Source organism: Saccostrea echinata, unplaced genomic scaffold (assembly GCF_033153115.1).
Source record: "Saccostrea echinata isolate AGI-Se365-2 ecotype Australia unplaced genomic scaffold, CSIRO_AGI_Sech_v1 ptg000053l, whole genome shotgun sequence".
Classification (NCBI taxonomy): domain Eukaryota; kingdom Metazoa; phylum Mollusca; class Bivalvia; order Ostreida; family Ostreidae; genus Saccostrea; species Saccostrea echinata.
The window spans coordinates 1,987,427-2,014,855 of NW_026889802.1; the positions used below are offsets into that span (position 1 = coordinate 1,987,427).

General features: G+C 34.3%; 1 protein-coding gene across 1 annotated transcript in view; it reads right to left on the minus strand.

The window, feature by feature from the left end:
• LOC133204436 (protocadherin Fat 4-like) overlaps positions 1–25,795 on the minus strand; it is a 50,570-nt gene extending 24,775 nt beyond the window's left edge. Inside the window, exons 1-19 of the mRNA XM_061340163.1 lie at positions 25,672–25,795; positions 22,462–22,598; positions 21,360–21,584; positions 19,547–19,651; positions 18,829–18,948; positions 18,162–18,344; positions 17,697–17,952; positions 15,849–16,130; positions 15,086–15,694; positions 13,292–13,404; positions 12,126–12,233; positions 11,544–11,715; positions 9,050–9,144; positions 8,423–8,560; positions 5,836–5,938; positions 5,247–5,501; positions 1,755–1,897; positions 1,249–1,414; positions 859–1,005 (exon numbers count right to left, since the gene is read on the minus strand). Coding sequence (XP_061196147.1) covers positions 859–1,005; positions 1,249–1,414; positions 1,755–1,897; positions 5,247–5,501; positions 5,836–5,938; positions 8,423–8,560; positions 9,050–9,144; positions 11,544–11,715; positions 12,126–12,233; positions 13,292–13,404; positions 15,086–15,694; positions 15,849–16,130; positions 17,697–17,952; positions 18,162–18,344; positions 18,829–18,948; positions 19,547–19,651; positions 21,360–21,584; positions 22,462–22,598; positions 25,672–25,795 — 3,481 coding nt within the window. The remainder of the gene's footprint in view (positions 1–858; positions 1,006–1,248; positions 1,415–1,754; positions 1,898–5,246; positions 5,502–5,835; positions 5,939–8,422; positions 8,561–9,049; positions 9,145–11,543; positions 11,716–12,125; positions 12,234–13,291; positions 13,405–15,085; positions 15,695–15,848; positions 16,131–17,696; positions 17,953–18,161; positions 18,345–18,828; positions 18,949–19,546; positions 19,652–21,359; positions 21,585–22,461; positions 22,599–25,671) is intronic.
• Between the last annotated feature and the right edge of the window lie 1,634 nt (positions 25,796–27,429).

The window sequence follows — 27,429 nt, forward strand, 5'->3', positions numbered from 1 at the left end:
CTGTATTGTTGGTGTTAACAATTTTACCAGTATCTGTGATGTGGATAGTTACCTGTATTGTTGGTGTTGACAATTTTACCAGTATCTGTGATGTGGATAGTTACCTGTATTGTTGGTGTTGACAATTTTACCAGTATCTGTGATGTTGATAGTTACCTGTATTGTTGGTGTTGACAATTTTACCAGTATCTGTGATGTTGATAGTTACCTGTATTGTTGGTGTTGACAATTTTACCAGTGTCTGTGATGTGGATAGTTACCTGTATTGTTGGTGTTGACAATTTTACCAGTATCTGTGATGTTGATAGTTACCTGTATTGTTGGTGTTGACAATTTTACCAGTATCTGTGATGTTGATAGTTACCTGTATTGTTGGTGTTGACAATTTTACCAGTATCTGTGATGTTGATAGTTACCTGTATTGTTGGTGTTGACAATTTTACCAGTATCTGTGATGTTGATAGTTACCTGTATTGTTGGTGTTAACGATTTTAATAGTATCTGTGATGTTGATAGTTACCTGTATTGTTGGTGTTGACAATTTTACCAGTATCTGTGATGTTGATAGTTACCTGTATTGTTGGTGTTAACAACTTTACCAGTATCCGTGATGTTGATAGTTACCTGTATTGTTGGTGTTGACAATTTTACCAGTATCTGTGATGTTGATAGTTACCTGTATTGTTGGTGTTGACAATTTTACCAGTATCTGTGATGTTGATAGTTACCTGTATTGTTGGTGTTGACAATTTTACCAGTATCTGTGATGTGGATAGTTACCTGCATTGTTGGTGTTGACCATTGTTCCAGTGCCAGTGATGTCTGCAGTTACCTGTTTCATTAATGTAGACAATTTACCTGTTCTAGCACTTCTCTTCTTTCGTCCCTGAGGTAACTGTATCTCTGTTGATTCTATATAGAGTGTGATGTGACTTATAGTTTCTCTGTCTACAGACTGATTACAAAACACCTGGCCAGAAGTAATGTAGAAATATCCGATGGCCACTACAAAGAAGTTTTCATAGAATTAACATTATCCCAAACTCAGCTTATTTATAAAATGCTGCATACATTTATGTCTTTAAATCTTTATTAATTACTCCTTAGTTTATTAACTGCAGATCTGTGACTGACACTAAAAAAATATAGGTTGGACAAGCTGTAGAAATTTCTCAATCTACAATTTCTACAAATCTACATCTATAGTTTTATTTAGTGTTAGAGTACACTCTAACATCTTATGTATACCCGGTGGATCAGTCCTGATGATCCTGTACTCCAGCCCTGCTCCGTATCTGTCCTGACTTGTAAGGTTAAACACTACAATAGTCTCCTTATTGTTCTCCATCAGTGAGGCTGTGTAATGTGGAACTGATGAACTCACTGTGTTGAAGTCCACAATATTTATCAAGACCTACAAAAACAGCACAGGTTCTGTTGACCTCTGGAATTCATGCACAATTCATTTGATCAGTTAAGCTATGAACAGCAATTTCATCTACATGGAATTCTACTTTACAGAAGAAATATCTGAAGAGCAACTAACATTTTATTTTTACTATATATAAGTGCGACATATATTTATATTTATTAGCTTAGACTTAATTTTTGTTTATTAACTGCACACATAATTAGAGTTACTTCCCCTTGTCATTGACAAGAACTTAAGATGGAGATAACATGGCAAAATGATATGTAAATAGAGATTTAGGCGATTTATATGCATATACTGAATGGAAAAGTTATGCTATTACCTTTGTTGTAGCTGTTAAATTGGAGTCTGTGTTCTTGGCCTCCACTGATAACAAGTACTCAGCCTGACCATGAGCCAAACTTCGCTGAACTTTGACCTCTCCTGTATCTTTGTTCAAACTAAATCTCCTCTCTTGGTTACCCTCTACAACATAATACTTTCCTTAGCAATATAATCTAATACACAGAATTATATAAAGACATAATAATATAACTTCAACATGAAACAAGTGATCAATAGCAAAATTACTTATAACCAATAACAACATCAAACAAGAGGTCCATGGGCCACAACGCTCACCGAGTCACTTTAGCCTTGCTGTTCTGCATCAGATTTTTTGCCAAAATACATGTATTCTACTGTATTTTTGATTGCCTTTTGTGGCTGTGATTTGAACAAATATAGATCTACACTACCACATAATGCTTCCACATTAATATGATTCATCATGGATTTGCTGTTGAGGAGTTCTAAAGATTTTTCCTTGTATAATCCCTATTGTGGTCCCACCCGACTCCCAGGGGTCATGATTTGAACAATTTAAAATCTACACTACCTCAAGAAGCTTCCGCATATGATTCAGCTTTTTTGATCCAATGGTTCTTGAGAAGATTTTTAAAGATTTTTTTCCTATATATTTCAATGTACAACTTTGATTCCCTATTGTGGCCCCACCCTACCCCAGTGGGCATGATTTGAACAATTTAGAATCTACACTACCTTAGGAAGCTTCTAGATAAGTTTCAGCTTTCCTGGTCCAATGGTTCTTTAGAAGAATATTTTTAAAGATTTTACATATATATTTCAAAGTAAAACTTCCCTATTGTAATAATTTGTATGCATTAACCTCAATAAGCAAATCATAACAATTGGTAGGGTCATTGGAATGATGGGATATTGAGCACTTACAGGACAGACGTTAATTTATATAAGGATACTGAAAAATTCTTATTAATTTGAGTTACTTAATTGAAATAATTAATATAAATCAATGGGAGATCTTTCAGCTATATAATAAAGGAGTTATTGAATTTACTGTACATAATATTAAACCCTACAATAATATATAGCAATATTTTTTTTCAATACTGGTATTGATGATATATGCTAACTGGAAGTATTACATAAACGCTAAATATGGTGTATCTGAATTCAAAACTCAATTACTTGACTGCTTTAGTTTTTTTTTTTAGTGTTTATTAAGATTAAGAATAGAATAAGAATGATTAATATATATTACGAGGATAGCATTGTAAATTGAACTCAACAACAATTGTTTATTATATTTTTTCCGAAATACTTACTCTTTAACAATTTACGATTTTATACTTTTGTTTATTAAAATGGCAGATGAAAAAAACATTGTTAACAATCTTTTGGATTGTGATGTCAGAGTATACATAATTAAAAAAAATCAAAGAAAAGCTAATTTTACTTTCATTTTCAGATGTTTTTGCAAACATGTGCATTTTGCTGGAAAACAAATCTGACATGCCTCCTCAAGATTTTAGTTAACCAGTAAGAAAAAATTTGACAAGCTTTCATTTGAGGGGTGTCCCATCCTTCAATGAAAATTAGGGGAGGAGCTATGCACCTATGGGAAATGTATTAGTGGACTAAATGACCCAGATAGGGTATTTTGGCTTAATTGGAATGAATAAAATACATGTCCATCCAGCTTACTTCAAACTTTCAGAGAAATGGACAGCAATGCAATATATTGCAATATTTATTGCAATATGCCATCAAATACTTCAATACATATATCACAATATAATATGTTTCTGGCGATACCTACTCCTATCTTGAATAGTCTTGAATCTTAAAAAACTGAGTTTTAAATACAACAGTAGTAAAGTGAAAAGTCATTTGGTAAGCACAAGGTCAAAAAATTGGGTTGAATAGTTCTCACCAATATGTATTAGTACATGTACATACATTCTCATAAAAATATCTTGAATAGTTTCTTTGAAACTAATAATTACAAATTTAAGAAAAGTGAGGTCAAGGTCAAAGGGAAGGCCAAGTTAAAAAATTTTGATGCAGTTGAATAGCACTCTCTAATGAAGTTTTAAAAAAAAATAGGGATGTCAACGAGTACCCGGTTAACCGGGTACTCGATCGAACGTCCGAGTATCGAATACTAAAAATGGTACTCAGTTACTCGGATGTGTATTTTTTCTTATTTCAAAGTACATATTTTTATCAAAAAACTAATCAAAAAATAACATAAATATGCATACGGTAATTTGCGTGTCGTCATCTACACCTGTAAAACACCCGTTATCGCCTGTGGCTGTGTATATACAGTAATTAGTGACCAATTACCCAGCTGTTCTCACCTATATTGTGGTACTTAATTTTTGGATGGCTTCAATGATTGTTTTCAGTGAACATCGAAGGTCTATTATCTTCAAATCATTTTAAAATTATTTAGTTAATATACGGCAGTGAAATAGGACATGCATAGAAATGCCGCTACCCACTTCAAAAGTGAAGAAATATTAATAAATAACTAAAAATTTAAAAAAAATGTTGAAGGTCAGTTTGCGTAGTAAGTTTAGTGTATACAGGGGAAACCATCAACGTATGAAATAATATTAGACTAGTGATTCCAAAAACGGCCATACCTTTTCTTTCGCACAGGTGCTTGGGGGACGCCCCCACCGTGTTCCATACCCCAAGGGTTCTTTGACTTTTTTAAAATAAAATATTTTTCTTTGACACATTCACAAAGTATTACAACTGAAAAATCCAAAACTTAACCTAAAACTAGCCTTTTATAAAAATTCAAACTCTCTGATACTAAGAGAGAACAGTTCTCGGGGGGGGGGGGGGGGGGGTTCCCCAAGCACCTGTGCTCTTTCGCTAGTCTTATCATTATAAACATGCGTAACAGATTTTCCTCCTTTTGATGAAATAGATCCTAAACAAGAACTGTAAACCATTTGTAATTTTTGATGTATTAATTGTGTCTTTTGTGTTTGATAAATAAATTTTGTACCAAAAAATCATTTCCGTTGGAATCGATGTTTATATACATTTATAAACGTGATAAAAACAGCTTTTGGGTTTAACAGAGCTTAACGGGGCTCAAGAAAATTAACACACTTGTATTTGCATTTTTTACCGAGTACCCGGGTACTCGATCGGAAAAACGTCCGAGTAACCGATTATCAAAAATTGACCGATTTGACATCCCTAAAAAAAAATATTTTGAATACTTTGTTTAAAGCTGAGTTAAATGTAAAGTGTGACAGATGGACGGACAGAAGGACAGACAGATAGCTAGAGGGAAGATGGACGTGACAAACACTACACTGTAGATTCCTAAATATATGCGAGGAATTGATTATTTTTTTCACGATTTGACACTGAAGCCTTTTTGCAATATTAAGTACTCGAGAAAAATAAGGAATCTACAGTATTCCCCGGCCATACTAATTGCACAACATAAAGAATCCTTCTGAGAAGAATATCTTTTGTGTCTGACCTGTGATAATGTAACTGGTCTTGTCTCCAGCTTTAAGCTTCAGTAGTGACTCTCCCACTTTGTCCGAGATGCTGGCATTGACTTCATACAAGGCCTTGCTGAATGTCGGCACATTGTCTGGAATATCAGTGACCTGCACCACCAGGTTTGTGCAAGAGCTACGAGGGGGAGAGCCCATGTCTGTAGCCGAGATTGTCAGGTTGTACACTTCCTGTTCCTCGTAATCCAAAGGCCTTGTACAAAACACCGTACCATCTAGGATAAAATTCAAATTAATGAATTCAATTCTAAAAAAGTTGATAATGATTGCAAATATGATTATTTTCCTTTCAAATAACACCATATAATGTCTCATGTATTTAAAAAATAGATGTATAATTTCTCTACGTCTAAAACAAGTTTATTTATCTACATTTTCAATTCATACTTTGTATTTAATTTGAATTTGTGTTATAATGCTCTCAAATTAAATTTGTATCATAAACCTTTTATTTCGTCTTTAAACAATATTGTCAGTATCTTGTTTAGCTCAGTGGAGCTATGAATACCAAAATCTGTACTGTTATCTGCCTTCATGACTCTGACTTACTGAGAGAGTCTATCTGGAACAGCCCAAGATCATTCTCCAACTCGTAAACAATGGTTCCATTTAATCCAGCATCTGGATCTTCAGCTCTCACCATGGCTATAGTCTATCAAGAACAGGAGAGAAATGAAGGCTTTTTTATAAGGATAAGAACAAATTACAAAGTATTAAAAGTAACTAGACATCAGTGAGACTGTGACCATCTCAAAGGAATCCCCCCCCTTTTTTTTTAGCAAAGGACATTAGGATGAAAGACCCATTATCCAAGGGCACTTTTTGCATGAAGTTTGAGCCAGATGGGGCCAACAGAAGAAAAAAAGCTCAGGAAAAGAATTTACAGAGATTTGATATAACCCTGACCATTAAAATAGAATCTTGGCTTAGGGACACTGCACACCCTCTATCCACTGGCACACACCCTCTACCCATTAGCAACCTGAGCCAGATAGGGCCAAGTGGAGACAAAATGTGCTCTGGACAAGGATTTTAAGCAGAGAGGTTTTCTGACCTCGATCTTTCATCTTGTGAATGATTCTTGGTCATCACACACCCTCTATATACAGGCACTCTATGAGTGAAGTTTGAGCCCAATTGGGTCAAAGGGGGAGAAAATATGCTAGTGACAATGATTTTACAGAGAGATTTTTCGACCTTGACTTTGATAAAAAAAAATTGGTTCAAGGCCACTGCACACTCTCTTTCCATGGACACTCTATTGTTAAGTATGAGCCCGACTGGGACAAGAGGAAAGAAAATAAGCTTTGAATAAACAAAAAGTTTGAGCCAAACATCTTGACAAGTTGACATCGGATTTGTACAGAAATGAATCCCACCATATGGCATGCCTAATTAAAGAGTGTGCTTAACTTTCAGGTATATGCAATGAGTAATTGCTGAGAAAACTGTGACCAAATTGTTTTTTACAGTACCTAGTTGCTGAGAAAACTGCAACAAAAAATTTTATACATGGTATGAACGGACGCATGGATAAACAGTAAGTTGACATTCATACAAAAATGAATCCCACCATATGGCATGCCTAAATTAAGAGTGTGCTGAACTTTCAAGCATCTGCAATGAGTAATTGCTGAGAAAACTGCGACCAAAATTTGTTACATATGGTACGGACAGACACTTGGATAAACAGGAAGTTGACATCAGATTCGTACAAAAATGAATCCCACCATATGGCATGCCTAACAAAGAGTGTGTTAAACTTTCAAGCATCTGCAATGAATAATTGCTGAGAAAACTGCAACCAAATTTTTTTTTATGGACAAACACAAAGACACACAGATGGACAGTTGGACATACACACAATGGTAAAACAGTATACCCCCCTCTCCTTTGGAGCGGGAATATAATTAACTAGACGTACTAGTAATACTCCCTGCCAAACTTATTTTAAAGTTCCCATTTGCAATTTTGTAAATGTGACTTTGAACTTGCCAAAATGACCTTAACAAACATGTCCTCTGAACATAAGTAATCTTGAGTGAAATACGAAAATCCAATGTTTCTCCATTAGAAAATTAAAGACCTGTGATGAATTTAACACCTCTTCTGCCAGTACCCTTGAACTTGTCAAAATAATATTAGGTCAAGGTTATGACACACCATCAGGCCACGAACAATCTTTGTACCAAGTATGAGTTACCAATAAATCACCATTATAAAGTTATGGCCTGGACAAGAATTTCATGTTTTCCTACCAGTAACCTTGAATTTGCCAAAATGACCTTGGGTCAAAGTCATGACAAACCCTCAGGTCAAAAACAATCATTGTATCAAGTTTGACTTTCCAATGATTCCCCATTACAAAGTTATATCCCATACAAGAATTTTATACTTTTTCTGCCAGTGACCTTGAACTTGAATGACTTTGGGTCAAGAACATGACACATTCTCAGTTTATAAACAATCTTAGTACCAAATTTGAGCTTCCTATCATTTTATTTTACAAAGTTATACCCTGGACAAAAATTTTTTTTTACTTTTTCTGCCCGTGACCTTGTACTTGCCTAAATAACTTTGGCCTAAATAACTTTGGGTCAAGGACACAACACACTCTCAGTTCATTAACAATTTTTGTACTAAGAGCTTCCAAAGATTCTCCATTACAAATTTACTACCAGGACAAGAATTTCATACTTTGTATGCCAGTGACCTTGAACTTGTCCAAATGACTTTGAATCACAACTTATACTCAGGTCATAAACAATCTTTGTACCAAATATGATGAGCTTTTAATGACCCTCCATTACAAAGTTATAGCCTGGACAAAATCTTTATACTATTTCTCAGGTGACCTTGAACTTGCCTGAATGACCATGGGTCAAGGTCAATTCACGTCCTTGGGTCACAAACGATCACTGTACTAAGTAAGAGCTTCCAAAGATTCTCCATTACAAATACATAGCCCAGACAAGTTTGCAAATACAGATGGATAAGGTGATTCCTAAATATCCTCCCAGAAGCTTTGTTTTTTAAGGGGTAAAATAAGATGGATTGACAGATTGACATACTGATCACTAGCAGAGCGGGGCCCTAATTATAATTTATCTAAACCACTTCCATGAAAACACATTACCTGTACGCCTGAAAGATTTTCTGATATGTTTCTTGTAAGTTGTGATGACTCAAATTTTGGAGCATGATCATTGACATCACAGACTCTTACTGTGACATTGACAGTAGAAGAAAGCCGATAGTATCCATTATCTACAGCCTACAAAGAGGTTTATATGAATCTTTAATGTGACTACATAATCTCTAAGTAAGGGACTTGAGTAAATTTAAATATGAAAAAATTTTCAGCAAATATCTCACAAAAAACTATAGAATTTGCACATTCTTCAACAAATGAATACAGTAAAACATGCTTATAGTACACATGCTTAATATAATGAATTGATGCTTACAGTGAAGTGACTTTTATTCCTTGTGGCTTTAAAACATATTGTGAACTTAACAGATATAACATGTTACGTTTATAACAAAGCAAAATCCTCCCTCCCTGACACTTCATTATAGTGTGTTTTACTGTATTTAACAAGAATTTCAAAATGGTAAAAATGTTCTTCTTATGCTATAAACAAATATTGACTCCCCTTGAATTTTACTTAATTAATAGCAATGATTTCTTGAATTATCAATTCCATGCACATAAGTCAAATTGAAAATTTATAAGCTTACACGTTACAGCTAAAACACTAACCATAATTTGTAAATAACGGTAAGTGTCCATCTCTCTGTCCAATGAACCATTCACTCCAAGTGTCCCTGTTGTTTCATTCAGCACAAACCTCCCATCTATATCAACAAAACAACAGTTTGTAGATACAAGCATAGTAGAGAGAATGTGACCAGAATCTTCTATAGTCTATTTCACCTATGAGTGAGTATGTAAGCTAAAAGTTCTATAATGTGTTTATCACCTATCAGTGAGTATGTGAGCTAAAAGTTCTATAATGTGTTTATCATCTATCAGTGAGTATGTGAGCTAAAAGTTCTATAACATGTTTATCACCTATCAGTGAGAATGTGAGCTAAAAGTTCTATAACATGTTTATCACCTATCAGTGAGTATGTGAGCTAAAAGTTCTATAACATATGTGTTTATCATCTATCAGTGAGTATGTGAGCTGAGTGTTCTAAGCTGTTTATTACCTATCAGAATGTGAACTGGGTATTCTTTAAGCTGTTGATTATCTATCAGTGAGTATGTGAGCTGAGTGTTCTATAAGCTGTTTATCACCTATCAGTGAGTATGTGAGCTGAATATTCTATAAGCTGTTATCACCAATTAGTGAGTATGTGAGCTGAGTGTTCTATACACTGTTTATTATCTATCAGTGAGTATGTGAGCTGAATGTTCTATAAGCTGTTTATTACCTATCAGTGAATATGTAAGTTGAGTGTTCTATACACTGTTTAACACCTATCACTGAGCATGTGAGCTGAATGTTCTGTACGCTGTTTATTACCTTTCAGTGAGCATGTGAGCTGAATGTTCTATAAGCTGTTTATTACCTATCAGTGAGTATGTAAGCTGAGTGTTCTATAAGCTGTTTATCACTCATCAGTGAGTATGTCAGAACAAATATGAAAGTTGACAGTTCTATTACTTGACTGTCTATCTCCAATGAGCGAGAGTGCATGTTTAGAGTCCTATTTCTTGCATCTTCTTTATGAGTGAGTATGTTGTATGAATATTCCACTACCTGTATCTCAACTGAGCTGATAATTCTATTACCTATATCTCCCATGAGCCAGTACATAAGCTAAGTGTTCCGTTTCTTGATTCTCCTATGAGCCAGTATGAGTGCTCTACCTCTAGCATCTCTTATGAGAAAGTTTGTAAGCCAAGACTTTTATGACCTTTATCTATTGAGCCAGTATGCGAGCTTATAGTTCTTTTATACCCTGTTTATCTCCTATGAGTGAGTTTCTATTATTACCTGTATCTCTTATGAGTACGTATGTAAGCTGAGTGTTCTATCACCTGTTTATCTCTTATGAGTGAGTATCTATTATTACCTGTATCTCCTATGAGTGAGTATGTAAGCTGAGTGTTCTATCACCTGTTTATCTCCTATGAGTGTGTATGTAAGCTGAGTGTTCTATCACCTGTTTATCTCTTATGAGTGAGTATTAAGCTGAGTGTTCTATTCCCTGTATCTCCTATGAGTGAGTATGTAAGCTGAGTGTTCTATTCCCTGTATCTCCTATGAGTGAGTATGTAAGCTGAGTGTTCTATTACTTGTATCTCCTATAAGTGAGTATGTAAGCTGAGTGTTCTATTACCCGTATCTCCTATGAGCCTGTATGTAAGCTGAGTGTTCTATTACCTGTCTATCTCCTATTAGTGTGTATGTAAGCTGAGTGTTCTATCACCTGTTTATCTCCTATTAGTGTGTATGTAAGCTGAGTGTTCTATTACCTGTATCTCCTATGAGTGAGTATGTAAGCTAAGTGTTCTATTACTTGTATCTTCTATGAGTGAGTATGTAAGCTGAGTGTTCTATTACTTGTATCTCCTATAAGTGAGTATGTAAGTTGAGTGTTCTATTACCTGTATCTCCTATGAGCCTGTATGTAAGCTGAGTGTTCTATTACCTGTCTATCTCCTATGAGTGTTTATGTAAGCTGAGTGTTCTATCACCTGTTTATCTCCTATTAGTGAGTATGTAAGCTAAGTGTTCTATTACCTGTATCTCCTATTAGTGAGTATTAAGCTGAGTGTTCTATTACCTGTATCTCCTATTAGTGAGTATTAAGCTGAGTGTTCTATTACCTGTATCTCCTATTAGTGAGTATGTAAGCTGAGTGTTCTATTACTTGTATCTCCTATGATTGTGTATGTAAGCTGAGAATTCCATCGCCTGTTTATCTCCTATGTGTGAGTATGTAAGCTGAGTGTTCTAGCACCTGTATCTCCTATGAGTGAGTATGTAAGCTGAGTGTTCTATTATTTGTATCTTCTATGAGTGAGTATGTAAGCTGAGTGTTCTATTACCTGTTTATCTCCTATGAGTGAGTATCTATAATTACCTGTATCTCCTATGAGTGAGTATGTAAGCTGAGTGTTCTATTACCTGTTTATCTCCTATGAGTGAGTATCTATAATTACCTGTATCTCCTATGAGTGAGTATGTAAGCTGAGTGTTCTATTAACTGTTTATCTCCTATGAGTGAGTATCTATAATTACCTGTATCTCCTATGAGTGAGTATGTAAGCTGAGCATTTTCCCCCTGGTCCCTGTCAGTGGCTGATACAATAAGAGGGGGTGGGTTAACATCATTCTCTGTCACTGTATACTGGTAGTCTGGTTTCCCAAACATTGGATTGTTATCATTTACATCCAACAAAGTTATGGCTACCTATTTGATTAAAGTAGTTTTAACTGCTAAGTAAGTATTGGCACAATGACTAAAACACCCCATAAATTTTACTGGGCAAAACTCTTTGCAAACAAAATTCTTGTTACAATGAACAATATTGCAGTTAGACTATTCTGATAGCATCCTTCATCTATAAAGTTGAAAGAGGTTACTTTTCCAACATTGTATGTCTGTACCTGAGATATTCATTGAAAGTCAAATTTCTTGAAATGATATTTATTGCATTGGATGAGGAAATAGTGGAAGATTGGGCTAAAAAAACATACACAGGGAAATCTTTAGCTTTTTTTGGTAATGCATGAAGATTACTTATAAATACAGAATGAGGATCACAGACAACAGTTGATATGGTCAGTGATCTGTTGTAACTGTTGTTATAGACCACCCACCACAGTAAAGGCTGTCCTCTCTGGCACCCTTCCATCCACCACCCTAGCGGCAAATGTCACCTGGCTCTTAGTCTCACGGTCCAAGACTCCCTTTGTAAAAACCTTTCCCTAAAAAAATAAATTTACTTCAAAATGTCTAAATATATTAATGTAAAAACAAGAGGCCCAAGGGCCTTGAATCGCTCTTCTGATAAACTGTACAACCTATCACTTCTATTTGAAGCCTCTAAGTATCCTGTATATTTAGATAAACCCTTGAAATTCCAAAGGTAGGTCGTCATGACCTAAATTTTAGATGAAACACTCTGAGAACCCAAGATGATTCTAAGCCAATTAGTACCTGAGACTTATCACTTGTCATTCTCTCAGGACCCAAGATGCATCAACTAAGTTTGATGATTCCAAAAGTAAGTCACAGTGACCTACTTTTCAGATGACATACTTTGAGGATCCAAGATGCATCAACTTACAAAGTTTGATGATTCTAATTCAATAAGTACCTGATATATTTAAGTGACCTTGAGACCACACCCTTTGCCCAAGGGTAAATCCCCGAACAAATTTTAATCTACAAAATATCCTTATCCTTTTGTGTAAGCTTGGTGATAATCTGCCCAGTGGTTCTTGAGAAGAAAATTTTTTAGCAACAGTACTTTTGTTTCTATTTTCCTAATTATCTCCCCTTGTTTAAGGGTCACAACCCTAGATTTAGTATAAACGGGAGCCCTTGAGCCAAGGATACCCTGTGATTAATTAGACAATAATTGGCCAAGGGGTTCTTGAGTTATGGCCCATATTCTAAAAAGTTTACACACACTGCACAAATGGCCATAGCATTAGCTCTTTGAGCCTTTGGCTCAAAAGAGCTAAAAACTGACTTGAGGAGAACATTTTAATGGTATGATTAAACCCATACATGTAGTCTGGTACAAGTACCAAATACTGTATTGAATTTATTATTGAAAACTTTCTAAATTCATGTACTGGTCAACAGGCTACATGTTTAATAAGATATCTTTAAGAATCCTTTGGTTTTTTTTTTTAAATGCTGCAAGTCAAACTGTCTTACAGTATCATTTCTAAGAGACACAAATACTTCATCACTTACATCTGAGGTGACAGTGAAGAATTTCATTTCTAGGAAACACAGATACTTTATTACTTACATCTGAGGTGATAGTGAAGTTGGAGGAGGCATCGGCTTGTTCTATCATGGAGTAGGTCAGATGATAGAAAGTCTCATTGACAACAAAAGCTTTTATATCACCCACAAAAGTATCTGTCAAAATAACAACATTTCCTGAGTATGTGTGACTAGATAAAACTTAATTATTCAGTGTAAATTGTATACCTATAATAATTAAGTAAAATGTAGCATAAAGAAAAAGATGGTTATTCATCAGTAAGTGTAATAGTTACTGTGAACTAGACATCTACTGCAATGGATGTCCATTAATCTTTGATAAGAAATACTGTACTAAACACTTCCAATTGACTAAAGTATATAACCTAATGAAATGGAAGGAAGCTACTTTGATAACTGTCTGGACTGTGGTCTATGAATGAACCATTAAGGACAGACGATACATTCCTCAATAATATATTATTTTTTTTCAAGATTTTGTCATTGAAGTATTGCTACTTTAACATGTATATTCACAAAAAATTGAGGTACCTTACAAGGCATTTGTGCAAGATACCAGAGGGTAGTTTTTCTTTTATAATCTATTTGGAAAAAAATTTATTTTCAAATATCAAATTTTTTAGTGTATGTATTTTTTAAGGACAACGAGAAATCAGAATGTAATTAAAATTTTGAATATTTTTCATACATTACAAAGATTATATACATAACAGATATTTATGGTACATAGTGTCTGACCTTAAAATGATCTGTAGTGGTTATAAAACATTATTAAGCTCAAGGTTCTCTATCATTTCAGATTTAACTGTGGTGCAAGACTTGCGCGATGTGCTAATATTCACGGTCATTTGGCTACCGAATTTGCTAAGGAACCACAAAATAAATTGAAAAACACACTGCCCCTTTGAGTCAATAGTTTCATATAAAAATTAATTAATGGCATTAACTAATTGGAAAAATGATTGATAAATTCAAAACAATTTATCAATAAAACATAGAGTAAAACAAAAATTAGGATGTTTCCAAAATATATGTATACTGTGACAAAAGACCCCCTCCAAACGCAAAAATATTAACTTATAGAAAAAATATTAGCTTATAGAATCTGAAAATACATGTAATAGTACCAGTAATTAGAACTTTCTAGCATTTAACCCTAATTTAAAAAATAATATTGTTTACCTGCCGTGTTCATTGAAGGACAGACGAAATTCTGGTGGGTCACCAGTCATATTTACATCTAGTCTAAATATTTGCAATTATTAGTCTGAAGTATCTTAAACTTGTATATTTTGGTGGATGTATTCATTATTTGTTAATTTTTCAACGTTACAAAAATAAATGAATATTTATACGATTGATACATGTACGATGTTTTGACTTGTAGTGTCAATACAATTTTAGAAACTTACATGTAGTTATCTGTAAAACTATTAAAGTAATGAATTAATTGGTGGCATTTTAAAATTCAGTTGTAATTATCGTGAAGTGTGAAAATAATGGCTTGTCGCTTTTCATTCAATGTGTCTAGCGAGGTCTGGAAGATAATCAATTGTAAAAGCCAAGCAGTGAATCCTATAATTAGAGTACATTAACAGTTTAGCAATAGAAACTGAAACACGCCTTTACGGTACATAATTAAGAGTTTTAATTAAGTTTATTTGATTAATAAATTTATTTATTTATCTTACTGACTGTCTTACTGTGGCACTAATATTTTAACTGTGGCGGAACTGTGGCGCTGATTTTTTAACTGTGGCGGGGACGCCACGTTAAACGGCCCATGGAGAACCCTGATTAAGCTTTTGTAACTTACTAGCTGTTGCATTTTCTGAAATTGAGAAGTTGTAGTGAGCCTTCTCAAACACAGGAGCATTGTCATTGATGTTTTCTACGACAAGATATAGGGTGAAATCTGTAGAACGAGGGGGGGTTCCTCCATCTTTGGCTGTTATAACATAAGTAAGGTTGACGGTCTGGTTGGTTCCATTTGTAATGTGTATAAGGTTGTTCACTGATATTGGGCTTTTTATAGACACAGTCCCCGAGTTTGTATCTATGGCCAACAGATCATTAACACTAGGAAGCAGACTTTTTAAACTAAATGATACAGTTCCATTCTCCCCTGCGTCTTTATCTCGACATACTGGGAGGTAAATGATGGAGTTGACGGGGGACATCTCCAGCACGCTCACGGAATAGTTTGTGATGGTCGTGTTGTCATGGTTGTAGAAGACCGGGACATTATCATTAATGTCCTGTACCAATACCTCGATTGTGGCAGGTGTAGTCTGGTTTCCTCCATCCATTGCAAACACAGGCAATGAGTATTTATCCCTTTCCTCCCTGTCCAACTTTCTTTTTAGAAGCAATGTACCATTTTCATTTAGAGTGAAGAGTTTGGTCATGTTTGAAGCTGGAATTTCTAAATAAGCAATGTTTACAGATGTGCATATATTGCTTACTAAAGAAAACACTTATGTTTGCAAAACATTGTACATATAACAATAACTGAGAAAGTGGTAGCAAACTTCATTTGATGCAAAAACAGATTGTTTAGTATTTTAATTAGTAAATACCTGAAGCTGAATAATTCAAAAAGTACTTTATTTCTGCATTTATTCCTTCATCATCATCTGTTGCTTTGAGGGTATAAATTTGAATTGGGTAAGAGACATTTCTTTCTTCAATTTCACTGTCCATGAGCAGAGAGGACTCAAACAAAGGAAGGTTGTCATTTACATCCTCAAGGATAATCAAAACAGTTACACTCGCGTCATGCTTTCCATCACTTACTCTTACAGTTAAGCTGTAATTGGCCTTTTTCTCACGGTCCAAAGTTTTGCTGACAGTTATGTTTCCTGAAATGAAACATAAAACAAGTTAGATATCATTGAGATGGTGGCCATCTGAAAGGGCCCTGCTTTCAGCAAAGAACATGAAAATGTAAGGAAGCTGAAACGGGTTCATTTTGAAGAGGAACATTTATGTACTATTAAGGGATGTGTTGTTTGAGTCTAAAGTGCTTCTATGTTATTCTTGTTATAATAAAAAATGGCACGAAAATCATGAGTGCTCCATACCCTCCATCAGAAAACGGCACAAAAATCATGAATGCCGCATATCTTCTATGAAAATTGATGCATATCCTCTATCAGAAATATGGAAGGAAAATCACAAATGTTCTGTACCCTAAGTCAATTGGTAAGGTTTGAGGCTGACTGGATTAAGGGAAAGAAATTATGCACCGAACAAAGATTTTAAACAGAGAGGCTATTTTTGACCTTGACCCTTGACCTAGAAACTTTGTTCAAGGTCACTGCACATCCACTGACCAGTGGCACTACGTGAGTGAAGTATGAGCCACAATGGACTAAGGGGAGAGAAGTTACGCTCGGAACAAGGATTTTTCATATAATTCCGCTATGACCTTAACCTTAGACCTAGAAACATGGTTCAAGGTCACTGCACACTCTTTACCCAAAGGCACTCTATGGGTAAAGTATGAGCCAGATTGGGCCAAAGAGAGAGAAAATATGCTCCAGACAAGAATTTAAACAGAGAAGCTATTTTTGACCTTGATCCTTGACTTAAAAACTTTGTTCAAGATCACTTCACATTGATTGACCAGTGGCACTCTGTGAGTGAAGTATGAGTCACATTGGACCAAGAGGAGAGAAGATATGCTCCAGACTAGGATTTTTCATATAATTCTGCTTTGACCTTGACCTTAGACCTAGAAACATGGTTCAAGGTCACCGCACACCCTTTACCCAAAGACACTCTGTGGGTGAAGTATGAGCCAGATTGGGCCAAGGAGAGAGGATATGCTCTGGACAAGAGATCTCGGACGGACAGTCAGACAGCTAGACGGACGGACAGACTGATCACTATAGGGCACCCGCAGAGCGGGGCCCTAATAAACCAAGGCACCCCTAAGCAGGGTAAATCTCACTTAACAAATTTATAATAAATACTTTGGCCCTCTATGTCCCACACATCTTTGATTACTTAGTATTTCACCACCAAGTATAAGACGGAAATTTCAAATTGAACTGTAATTCTGTGCACAAAATATCATACAAACTTATCAATCATTCTGGTTTTGTCTTTCTGACCTCTCAATTTGACCTTGACTTTTGATCCCAAAATTAATAGCCTTCCTCTGTTGACTAGTTGATTTATAGTTTTAAGATTTAAGGCTTTTATTACAATCTATGCAATTTTGTTCTCCATTCACCATCTCAACAATAACCAAGTAACAAGGACATGACACACCCTTGGGTCATAAACAACTATATATGCTAAGCATGAATTTTCCCATGTAGTTAAAAGCAACATTAGAGGCATAGAATGAAAAAGAATCAAAAACACACACTAAAAAGAATTTATGCCACTGACTTTGAGGCATAAAAAGGAATACCCACCAGCTGTTTTGTCAGTGATAGAGAAATGTCCGTCCCCTCCTGAGGATATGTAATAGGTAAGTGAGTAATCTAGGTCAGGATCCCATGCTGTAACACTGCCAACTAATTCTCCATACTCCACATTCTCTAGTATACTGAAACTGTAACTAGAATTAGTGAAGCGTGGCGGGTTATCATTGGCATCCTGTACACTAATAGTAACGCTCGTGGTGTTGGAAAGACAGTCAGCTCCTCCTAGTCTATCTCGGGCCACCACCTGAGTAGAAGATATATACTATATAGATGGTTTCAACTCTTTATGTTTTATTTAAATAGAAAAATGACTGGTTATTAAGTCAGAAAACTTGAACAAAACACACTATCCCTGAGTAGACAACCAGTAGAAAGCATCAAATAACGATGTTAAATTTCATATCTCTTTTTTCTCTAGACTGTTACCAAATGATTAGATGGGAGATAAGTCACCTGGATTGTGTAGTTTGGGTTTGTTTCCCTGTCAAGAATCCCAGAATTATTAACCCAAATTCTTCCTGTTGTATTATCAATGGTAAATGGTAACTCCGCAGGATCAGAACTCATGATGAAGAAGCGAATTCCAGCAGTCCCATTTATTGACTCATCATCATCCACAGCAGAAATAGGTGGATTCTGTAACATATTGATTATCATACATAAATTAATGCCGTTATATCTTACTAGCGAAATTAAGTACAAATTGAATTGTCAACAAGTATGTTTGTAAGGGGGAAAATATTTTTCTTAAATCTATAAATTATATTGGTAATAAACAGTCTATTCCCAAACACTAAACATCACTTCAACAATCACCTTTTACTTCATTTATTTAATTTTCAATCTTTACTTTTAATTTCAAAAGAAGATATTATTCTAACAAAGTCAAGTCAACTGACATTTAAATTCAAATCATAAAATAATTTCTTCCAGTAACAATGGCAGTATTTTTTCTTTTGATTTTCTTATAAATCAGATTCATATACATACCACTATAAAAAGAAAACAATTTCCTCTGTAAATTTTTTTTCTGTACCTTGCACATAATTTTTCCAATTAAAAGTTAGGAACACTACATCTAGACAGAGCAATTGAAACTGGTAACATTTCAAACACTTACAAACGAGACACTGCTTCCATTAACCGAGTTCTCCTTTATAGATCCATTGTAAATTGCATTCTTAAACCCAGGAGAATTATCATTTACGTCAGTAATGTTTACCACAACTTCCGTAAAACCCTGCAATTTTACACACATATATCACAATGTAGACAATTTGATTTTTAAGGTCAATTTTGGTACTGATGGATTTTGATTTATGTTAACTTGAATAATAAATTTTCTAAGATATAACAGAATTGTTCTAATGTAAGTTACTGTATTTGATAACTTGAATAATAAATTGTCTAAGATATAACAGAATTGTTCTATGTAAGTTACTGTATTTGATAACTTGAATAATAAATTTTCTAAGATATAACAAAATTGTTCTATGTAAGTTACTGTATTTGATAACTTGAATAATAAATTGTCTAAGATATAACAGAATTGTTCTATGTAAGTTACTGTATTTGATAACTTGAATAATAAATTGTCTAAGATATAACAGAATTGTTCTATGTAAGTTACTGTATTTGATAACTTGAATAATAAATTGTCTAAGATATAACAGAATTGTTCTATGTAAGTTACTGTATTTGATAACTTGAATAATAAATTGTCTAAGATATAACAGAATTGTTCTATGTAAGTTACTGTATTTGTTAACTTGAATAATAAATTTTCTAAGATATAACAGAATTGTTCTATGTAAGTTACTGTATTTGATTGTCCTTACCGTTCGTTTGGGAGAACCAGCATCCTCAGCAATCACAGTAAACGAGTATCTGTGATTGGAACACTGGTCTCTATTCACCTCACCAATCAGAAAGACATCCCCATCCTAGCCAAAAAATCACACACAGAACAATCATTTCATCAGACAGACAGATAGATAAAAGTGTCTTTTAAAGGACTTATCGCATGTTTCTAAATTATTTTAAATTAAAAGTGTAAAACGTTCCTTATGACCACAGTTTATAAATTTTGTGTTTTTACTGCGGATAAACCGCGGTAATTAACCAATTATCAACTCAAATGAAAACCCCTGAATTAAAAATCTAAGTTAATTAGATAGCGATCACATGACCCTGTGACGTCAAAGGCAACAATGGCTGATCAGCTCTTTACGTAAATCTTACTAAAATATTTGCGATACAATCTGAATTTTCTGCGTTATGGACGACCAAATCACTAATTTTATCGATATGAAATTTCATATTCAACCTTATATTTTAGAATTGTCAGCAAGAAATAATTTGAAAAATCCATTAACATTGTAAAAATAGCAGCGACGATAGCGAGGGAATGCGGCGAAGACGAAGAAACTCGCCATCACAATACAATTTGATTTGTCATTTTATCACATGTATTAACTTATCTGATTCACAAAGAACAAGGTACGGTTTCAATACAAATGTTGCCCTGTGTTTTTCTTAAAAATAAAAGTGATGTAAAAAATTAAAACTCATGCTTTTTGAATTATTGAAATTCCATGCAGAAAGATCATACAAATCTTTTTTCTCACATGACCTTCCAAATGCTAATTGTGACGTCATAAACTTGTGCATTTTCTCGTATTTTCTTAAAAAGTTGCAGAAGACATCAATTTTCAATGGAATTTTCTTTCAGATAATATTGTCCACAGGCATCGCCCACAAAGATTTTGAGATATGTGATTTTTCAAAGAATTTTACACAACATATCGAAAAATTAACGTGGGCGACGGCTGTGGACACTATTTTCTTAAGGAAAATAACCCTTGAAATGGGTCATTTTGAGGCTTTTTCTGTTTAAAATAGGGAAATGCATCAAATTAATGACGTCATATATCCAGAATGGTACTCCATCATACTATATTTTTTCCTGATTTATTACAGTCATATATTCAACTAATATTTAAGCCAGTTTCAAAACTTTTTGAAAACATTAAATTTTTAGGGCACAATAAAGCTAAAACCATACCTTCTTCTTTAATATTACATAACTTTGTTATTCTTCGCTTTTAACATAATATTAATTTATGCAAGTATGCTTTCATATGTTTTGTAAAGGATGGTGGTCTTGAAAAATAATTTTCCGATCACGAAACATTGCCGTAATCAGACCTACAGATTCTAAATGTTGGGAATAAAAAACGAAAATATCTCAAAATTCTTATACCTTAGGACTAGTTAATGTTTCTATAGTAATTGAAAATCACGGTAGGAATTAATTTTTTCAGCATTTTTCATAATTAAGCTGCATTTGTCGTTGATAACTTCGTAAATAGTGTGCAACTTCTCATCTCTCTATCACTGAATTGTTGCCTATGATGTCAGCGCAGTATTTCGCCGAAATCCAACTGAAATATGCATATTGCCGTATTTGAATTTCAACTCTCAATATCTCTTAAAATATGCTTTCAACAACGTTTATTGTATTCAGAATTTTAATAAACAAGGTTGTAGATAATATTTTTCATAAAATTAAGATTTTTGAAAAATCATGCGATAAGTCCTTTAAGCACTGCATTGTGACCAACCAAAATCTTGCACCAAAATTACTCTTACTTGTGTAATATTGAAGAAGCTCTCCACATCAGAGGTAACAATTCTGTAGGATATTTCTCCGTTTTTATATGGGTCCTTGTCTGTTGCATTGACTTGACCTACTTTAATTCTGATGGGGGTCCCACTGGTGTGATTGTCAGTTTCTGGGGTGGAAAAGTCATACAGTGGTTCTGTGAACTCCGGGTCATGGTCATTTACATCCTCCACTGTGATGGTCAATGACGCCTGGAAACCAAATGATACTACGTTTTAAAAATTAGCCAACTCTTTATTTTTCCAGTTAAGATGACAATGGAATTAGCAGAGTTGTCCATGAGATGGTTTACTGTGTCAGCCCTGACACAGTCAAATTTTCGCAACACAGTAAGATCTGTGATAATCAACCATATCATTTGTGTTAGTGAATTAGTGATTGAGAATAGTTGTGTGTGTGTGTATGCTTTTGTATTAAATTATAATGAATACTGGTTCAGTTGTGCATTTGATCACAAAAATACTGCAAATATTAGCGCTTCACATAAAGTCTGCAACACCGTAAAATTTCAAATGATGGAGAACCATGGATTAGTATTCGAATTTGTAAAACTGCATGATTATTAAAATGTACATTGTAACCCTGAAATAATCTTTTTATTGACTGTAAACATTTATAACAATGAGTTCCAGTGAAACATGGGTGATCCATGTCACATGCTGTTTTACTGATGAATAAATAAAAATACTGTAAACCAACTATCATCTTTTATTTGCGATTCATCAGTTTAAAATCAATCCACGACGATTAATTTCCGCGACTCAGGAAACATTCTCTACAAAAACGTAGCAAAATAAATGGTTCATGGCTATTTATATTCGCGATTAAATGTAGGTTTTGAAACTTGTGAATATATCTCGCATGCAAATAAAGGTTGCTTTACAGTAATGAGATCATGAAACACTAGAACACTCGTAATAGCTGTTACAAAACCGAGACCCATTGAAATAGCTGCCAGGTCTTGATCACAAACTGAATTCAAACTGAGACAAATTTTACTTCAGGCCAAATTTCCTGAAAATGAGGCTAGACTACAAGTTATTCCTGCAGTCTATAGCTGATGCCTACCTGATTGCTGTTTTGTCCATCTGTCACATTGATGTTGACCTCATACATCTCCTTAATGTCAATACTTATCTGCTTCTCCAGCTTTATCACTCCAACCTGGAAGTCTCCATACACTTCTCTCTCAATTGAGAAGTATTCTGGAATAAAATCCAAAATGATTACAATAACTGAAAAATGATTGCTTTCTTATATTCCATTTACCTTTAGCAGAACAAACAAGAAGTCTGTGAGTGAATGCAGAACAAACAAGAAGTCTGTGAGTGAATGCTCACTAGTAATACCCCTACTGTGATGTGAATATACACTCTCATGTTGACATCAAATTCATACAAAAATGAATCCCACCATTTGGCATGCCTAAACAAAGATTGTGCTAAAATTCAAGCATCTGTGATGAGTAGTTGCTGAGAAAACTGCGACAAAAATTTGTTACGGACAGACGATGCACAGGTAAACAGGAAGTTGACATGGGATTCCAACAAAAATGAATACCACCATATGGCATGCTTAAACAAAGATTGTGCTGAAATTTCAAGCATCTGCGTTGAGTAGCTAGCTGGTGAGTCAGATTAACCTTTTATCAATATTTGACAGCTGGTGAGCCAGGTTTACCTTGATCAGCCCCTGATAGCTGGTCAGTCATGTTTACCTTTATAAGCACCTGTTAGCTGGTGAGTTAGGTTTACCTTTATCAGCACCTGTTAGCTAGTGAGTTAGGTTTACTTTTATCAGCACCTGTTAGCTGGTCAGTCATGTTTACCTTTATCAGCACCTGTTAGCTGGTCAGTCATGTTTACCTTTATAAGCACCTGTTAGCTGGTGAGCCAGGTTTACCTTTATCAGCACCTGTTAGCTAGTGAGTTAGGTTTACTTATATCAGCACCTGTTAGCTGGTCAGTCATGTTTACCTTTATAAGCACCTGTTAGCTGGTGAGCCAGGTTTACCTTTTATCAGCACCTGTTAGCTAGTGAGTTAAGTTTACTTTTATCAGCACCTGTTAGCTGGTCAGTCATGTTTACTTTTATCAGCACCTGTTAGCTGGTGAGTTAGGTTTACCTTTATCAGCACCTGTTAGCTGGTCAGTCATGTTTACTTTTATAAGCACCTGTTAGCTGGTGAGTTAGGTTTACTTATATCAGCACCTGTTAGCTGGTCAGTCATGTTTACCTTTACCAGCACCTGTTAGCTGGTGAGCCAGGTTCACCTTTATCAGCACCTGTTAGCTAGTGAGTTAGGTTTACTTTTATCAGCACCTTTTAGCTGGTCAGTCATGTTTACTTTTATCAGCACCTGTTAGCTGGTGAGTTTGGTTTACATTTACCGTATTTGGCCAAATACACACTTTTTTTCCAGATTATTTTTTTGGGAGAAAGGGATGCCTATTTTACACCACAATGGGATTTTGGCAGGTTTTTCTTTCATTTGAAGCACGACTATCATGCGGACATACTGTAGTATTACCTAGAAACATAGCAAATGTCTTGTTTACCACTATGTTTAAAACCTTAGTAAATTATTGTTGGAACACAAACTTGTTGAAAATGTTACATTTATAATCTGTTTATTGTTAAATTATATTGAAAAGCTAATTAAATTAATTTGAGCTGCATACTCATTCGTCTCTGTGTACGCCGCCATTACTGATGTTATTTATAAACGTTTACACATTCCTTTGCCACATGCTTGCGTAATCATAGTACACATGTACCTAATCAACCAGACACTCGATTTTAAAACAAGAAGCCCATGGGCCACAATGCACACCTGAGTAACTTTGGCGCTGCTGTTCTTCACCTGATTTCCTCCTTGTAATACCTATTCATTTTGACAATTTAAACTCCCCCTTTACCCAAGGATGCTTTGTACCAAGTTTGGTTAAAATTGGTCCAGTGGTTCTTGAGAAGTTAAAAATGTGAAAAGTTTACAGACGAACGGACAGACGGACTGATGACAGACAGTGGATGATCAGAAAAGCTCACTTGAGCTTTCAGCTCAGGTGAGCTAAAAATGATAAGCAACTTTTTAATGAAATACAATGAAACAAAGTATTTGGGTTTCAAATAAGATTACCGTGATGTATAAAATTATGACTAATGTTGCTAAATAAAGTTTTAATTTCATCTGTTCAAACTGAAAATCTACAGTATCTCGTGCTTTGTTGAAATAAAATTATTTCTGCAAGGATAAAGATGACATATAATGTCAAGATTTCCGTTAGCTAAAAAGAAAAAAAAAATGCAATAACATCTCATTCTTTGTTGAATAAAATCATTTCCACAAAAAGATTACCGTGATGTTTAATAAGTTCAAGATTGTCATGGGCTTAAAAAATATATATTTAGCCTTTATAAATTTAATAGAACTCTTACAATATCTTGTTGCTTTGTTAGCTTAAACAATCAAGAATTATGCAAAAATCTTTCGTGCTTTTTGAAATTTAATTTTTTCTATGAAGAATACAGTATTACACAGCCATGCATAAAATCGGAACTACCGTAAACTCAAAAACCAAAATCCGAGAATGAAAAATTATCGTGCTTGAATTTTTCGATACATTATTTCCACAAAGATTTTAAGTAAAATGTACCATGATATAAACCAAACAAGTTTAATGCTTGGTCAATTTTTAGACTGCATATAATACAACCAAACTGCTTTTTTTCCAAATTTTTTGGCCCAAAAAGGGAGGTACATATCAGGACCTGTTAGCTGGTCAGTCATGTTTACCTTTATCAGCACCTGTTAGCTGGTGAGTCAGGTTAACCTTTTATTAGCACCTGTTAGCTGGTGAGTCATGTTTACCTTTATCAGCACCTGTTAGCTGGTCAGTCATGTTTACCTTTATAAGCACCTGTTAGCTGGTGAGTTAGGTTTACCTTTATCAGCACCTGTTAGCTGGTCAGTCATGTTTACTTTTATAAGCACCTGTTAGCTGGTGAGCCAAATTTACTTCTATAAGCACCTGTTAGCTGGTGAGTTAGGTTTACTTATATCAGCACCTGTTAGCTGGTCAGTCATGTTTACCTTTATCAGCACCTGTTAGCTGGTGAGTTAGGTTTACTTATATCAGCACCTGTTAGCTGGTGAGTCATGTTTACTTTTATAAGCACCTGTTAGCTGGTGAGCCAGGTTTACTTTTATAAGCACCTGTTAGCTGGTGAGTTAGGTTTACTTATATCAGCACCTGTTAGCTGGTCAGTCATGTTTACCTTTATCAGCACCTGATAACTGGTAGGTCAGGTTTTTATACTTTGGGTTGTAATCACAATCTGTAGCTGTGACTCGGTACACCAAGAATCCCTTTTTGCTCCCTTCCATTACCACTGCATTCATGTTAGTCATTTCAAACTTGGGGGTGCAATCATTGATGTCTGATACATGTATCTCAATCTAAACACAAAAATGATTACTTAAAACACACAATACTCCCCCCTTTCCCCAAAAAGTGAAACACTAGACAGCCTGACTCTCAGTCATAAATCAGTATAAAACACTATCTTACAACTAACAAGTTTTTACATATGCATTCTGAATAATTTTAGCCTGTTTAGTTTAGAGCTGAAACCAATGTTCGAACACTTGCAAATGAATAGTAAACGGCGAATATTCAAATGGAAATTTAGTATTTGAATATTAGGTCAGGTGTCTAGCACTTGCGTATTTTCTTGGTTGATAAAACTGTATCAGCACTTTCTTTGCTGATTAGAACTTAAAATTATTACACTGTATAAGAATTTATGGCAACTTTATCCCGTCAATGCTGCCACTTCCTGTTGACTCCATTACATTAGAATCTAACATAAAAAGCCACTACCAGAAATATAAGTAAAAATTTAAACAAAGAATAAAAAAAAAAATGTACGTCTCAATGTAGATCATTTTGATTATCTGCTCAGGATATTTCATTTTCACAACATAAGATTTTATTTACCACTACCAATTACCTTACCAATTACATGCCCGTCATTTCAATTTGTTTTTTATTTTTAATTACGGATTTTATTAAGGAGGGATTCTTCTCTGGTTTCTGACTAAATGAAATACTCAAAGTATATTGCTTACATGTCTTTTATATTTAGATGTTAAGGATTTTAATGATCATAATTTTCTTTCTTTTTCGTAACTGTACAATTTAAAATGATAATGGTATACTGACTTTGAAATCTAGCAGGGACTATATTTATGGCGGAATGGCAATGTATGAAAATATCTCCTTTTCTGCTTCTCAAAATTACTACAGAACAATGAATTTAAAAGGCAATTTCAAACAATCAAAGGCTTAAAGAATTTTTTATAGTAACTAAAATTAATAATAATGGACTAAAGTTTTAAAATATATCAAATAAATATGATTTTCTAGACAAATGGCAATCTTATAGCCTTTGAAAGCTAAGGACTCTAAGAACAGATTCGAATAAAAATTCCGTAAAAAACGACATTTTTCTCTCTAAATAAATGGTCAAAACTTTTGGTATTTGTATCGTTCTGTACCTTTACCTGACTACTTTACAATACGTAAAAACAATAAAATTTTAAATATACAAAGCATATTAAAATAACTAATATTCCCTAAAATTTTAAGAAAAATAGAGAAAATTCAGGTTACTCAATATCTATTTAGTTTAACTGTTTATCTCAATTTGATATTATCACCTGGTAGACCTTTTGTTATATCATGTTTTATGTAAAAAGACATGATTGGCAACAATATTTGATTCTTAACAACAAGGAAAAGATGATGACCTTGACCTTTTAATTAAACGGTCAAATATAATGTAATTGTTGTCATCATTTAATGATATTGTACGTCTTCTTAAATCTGTGAAAATTTCATTAATTTTTAAATATGATAAACACAAGAAGAATCCCTCCTTAAATCATGCAAGTAACAACTGTATATATGCATATTCTTTTTTATTAAAAATAATTAATCCTAAAACTTATTTATTTACAGTATTTGAAACACC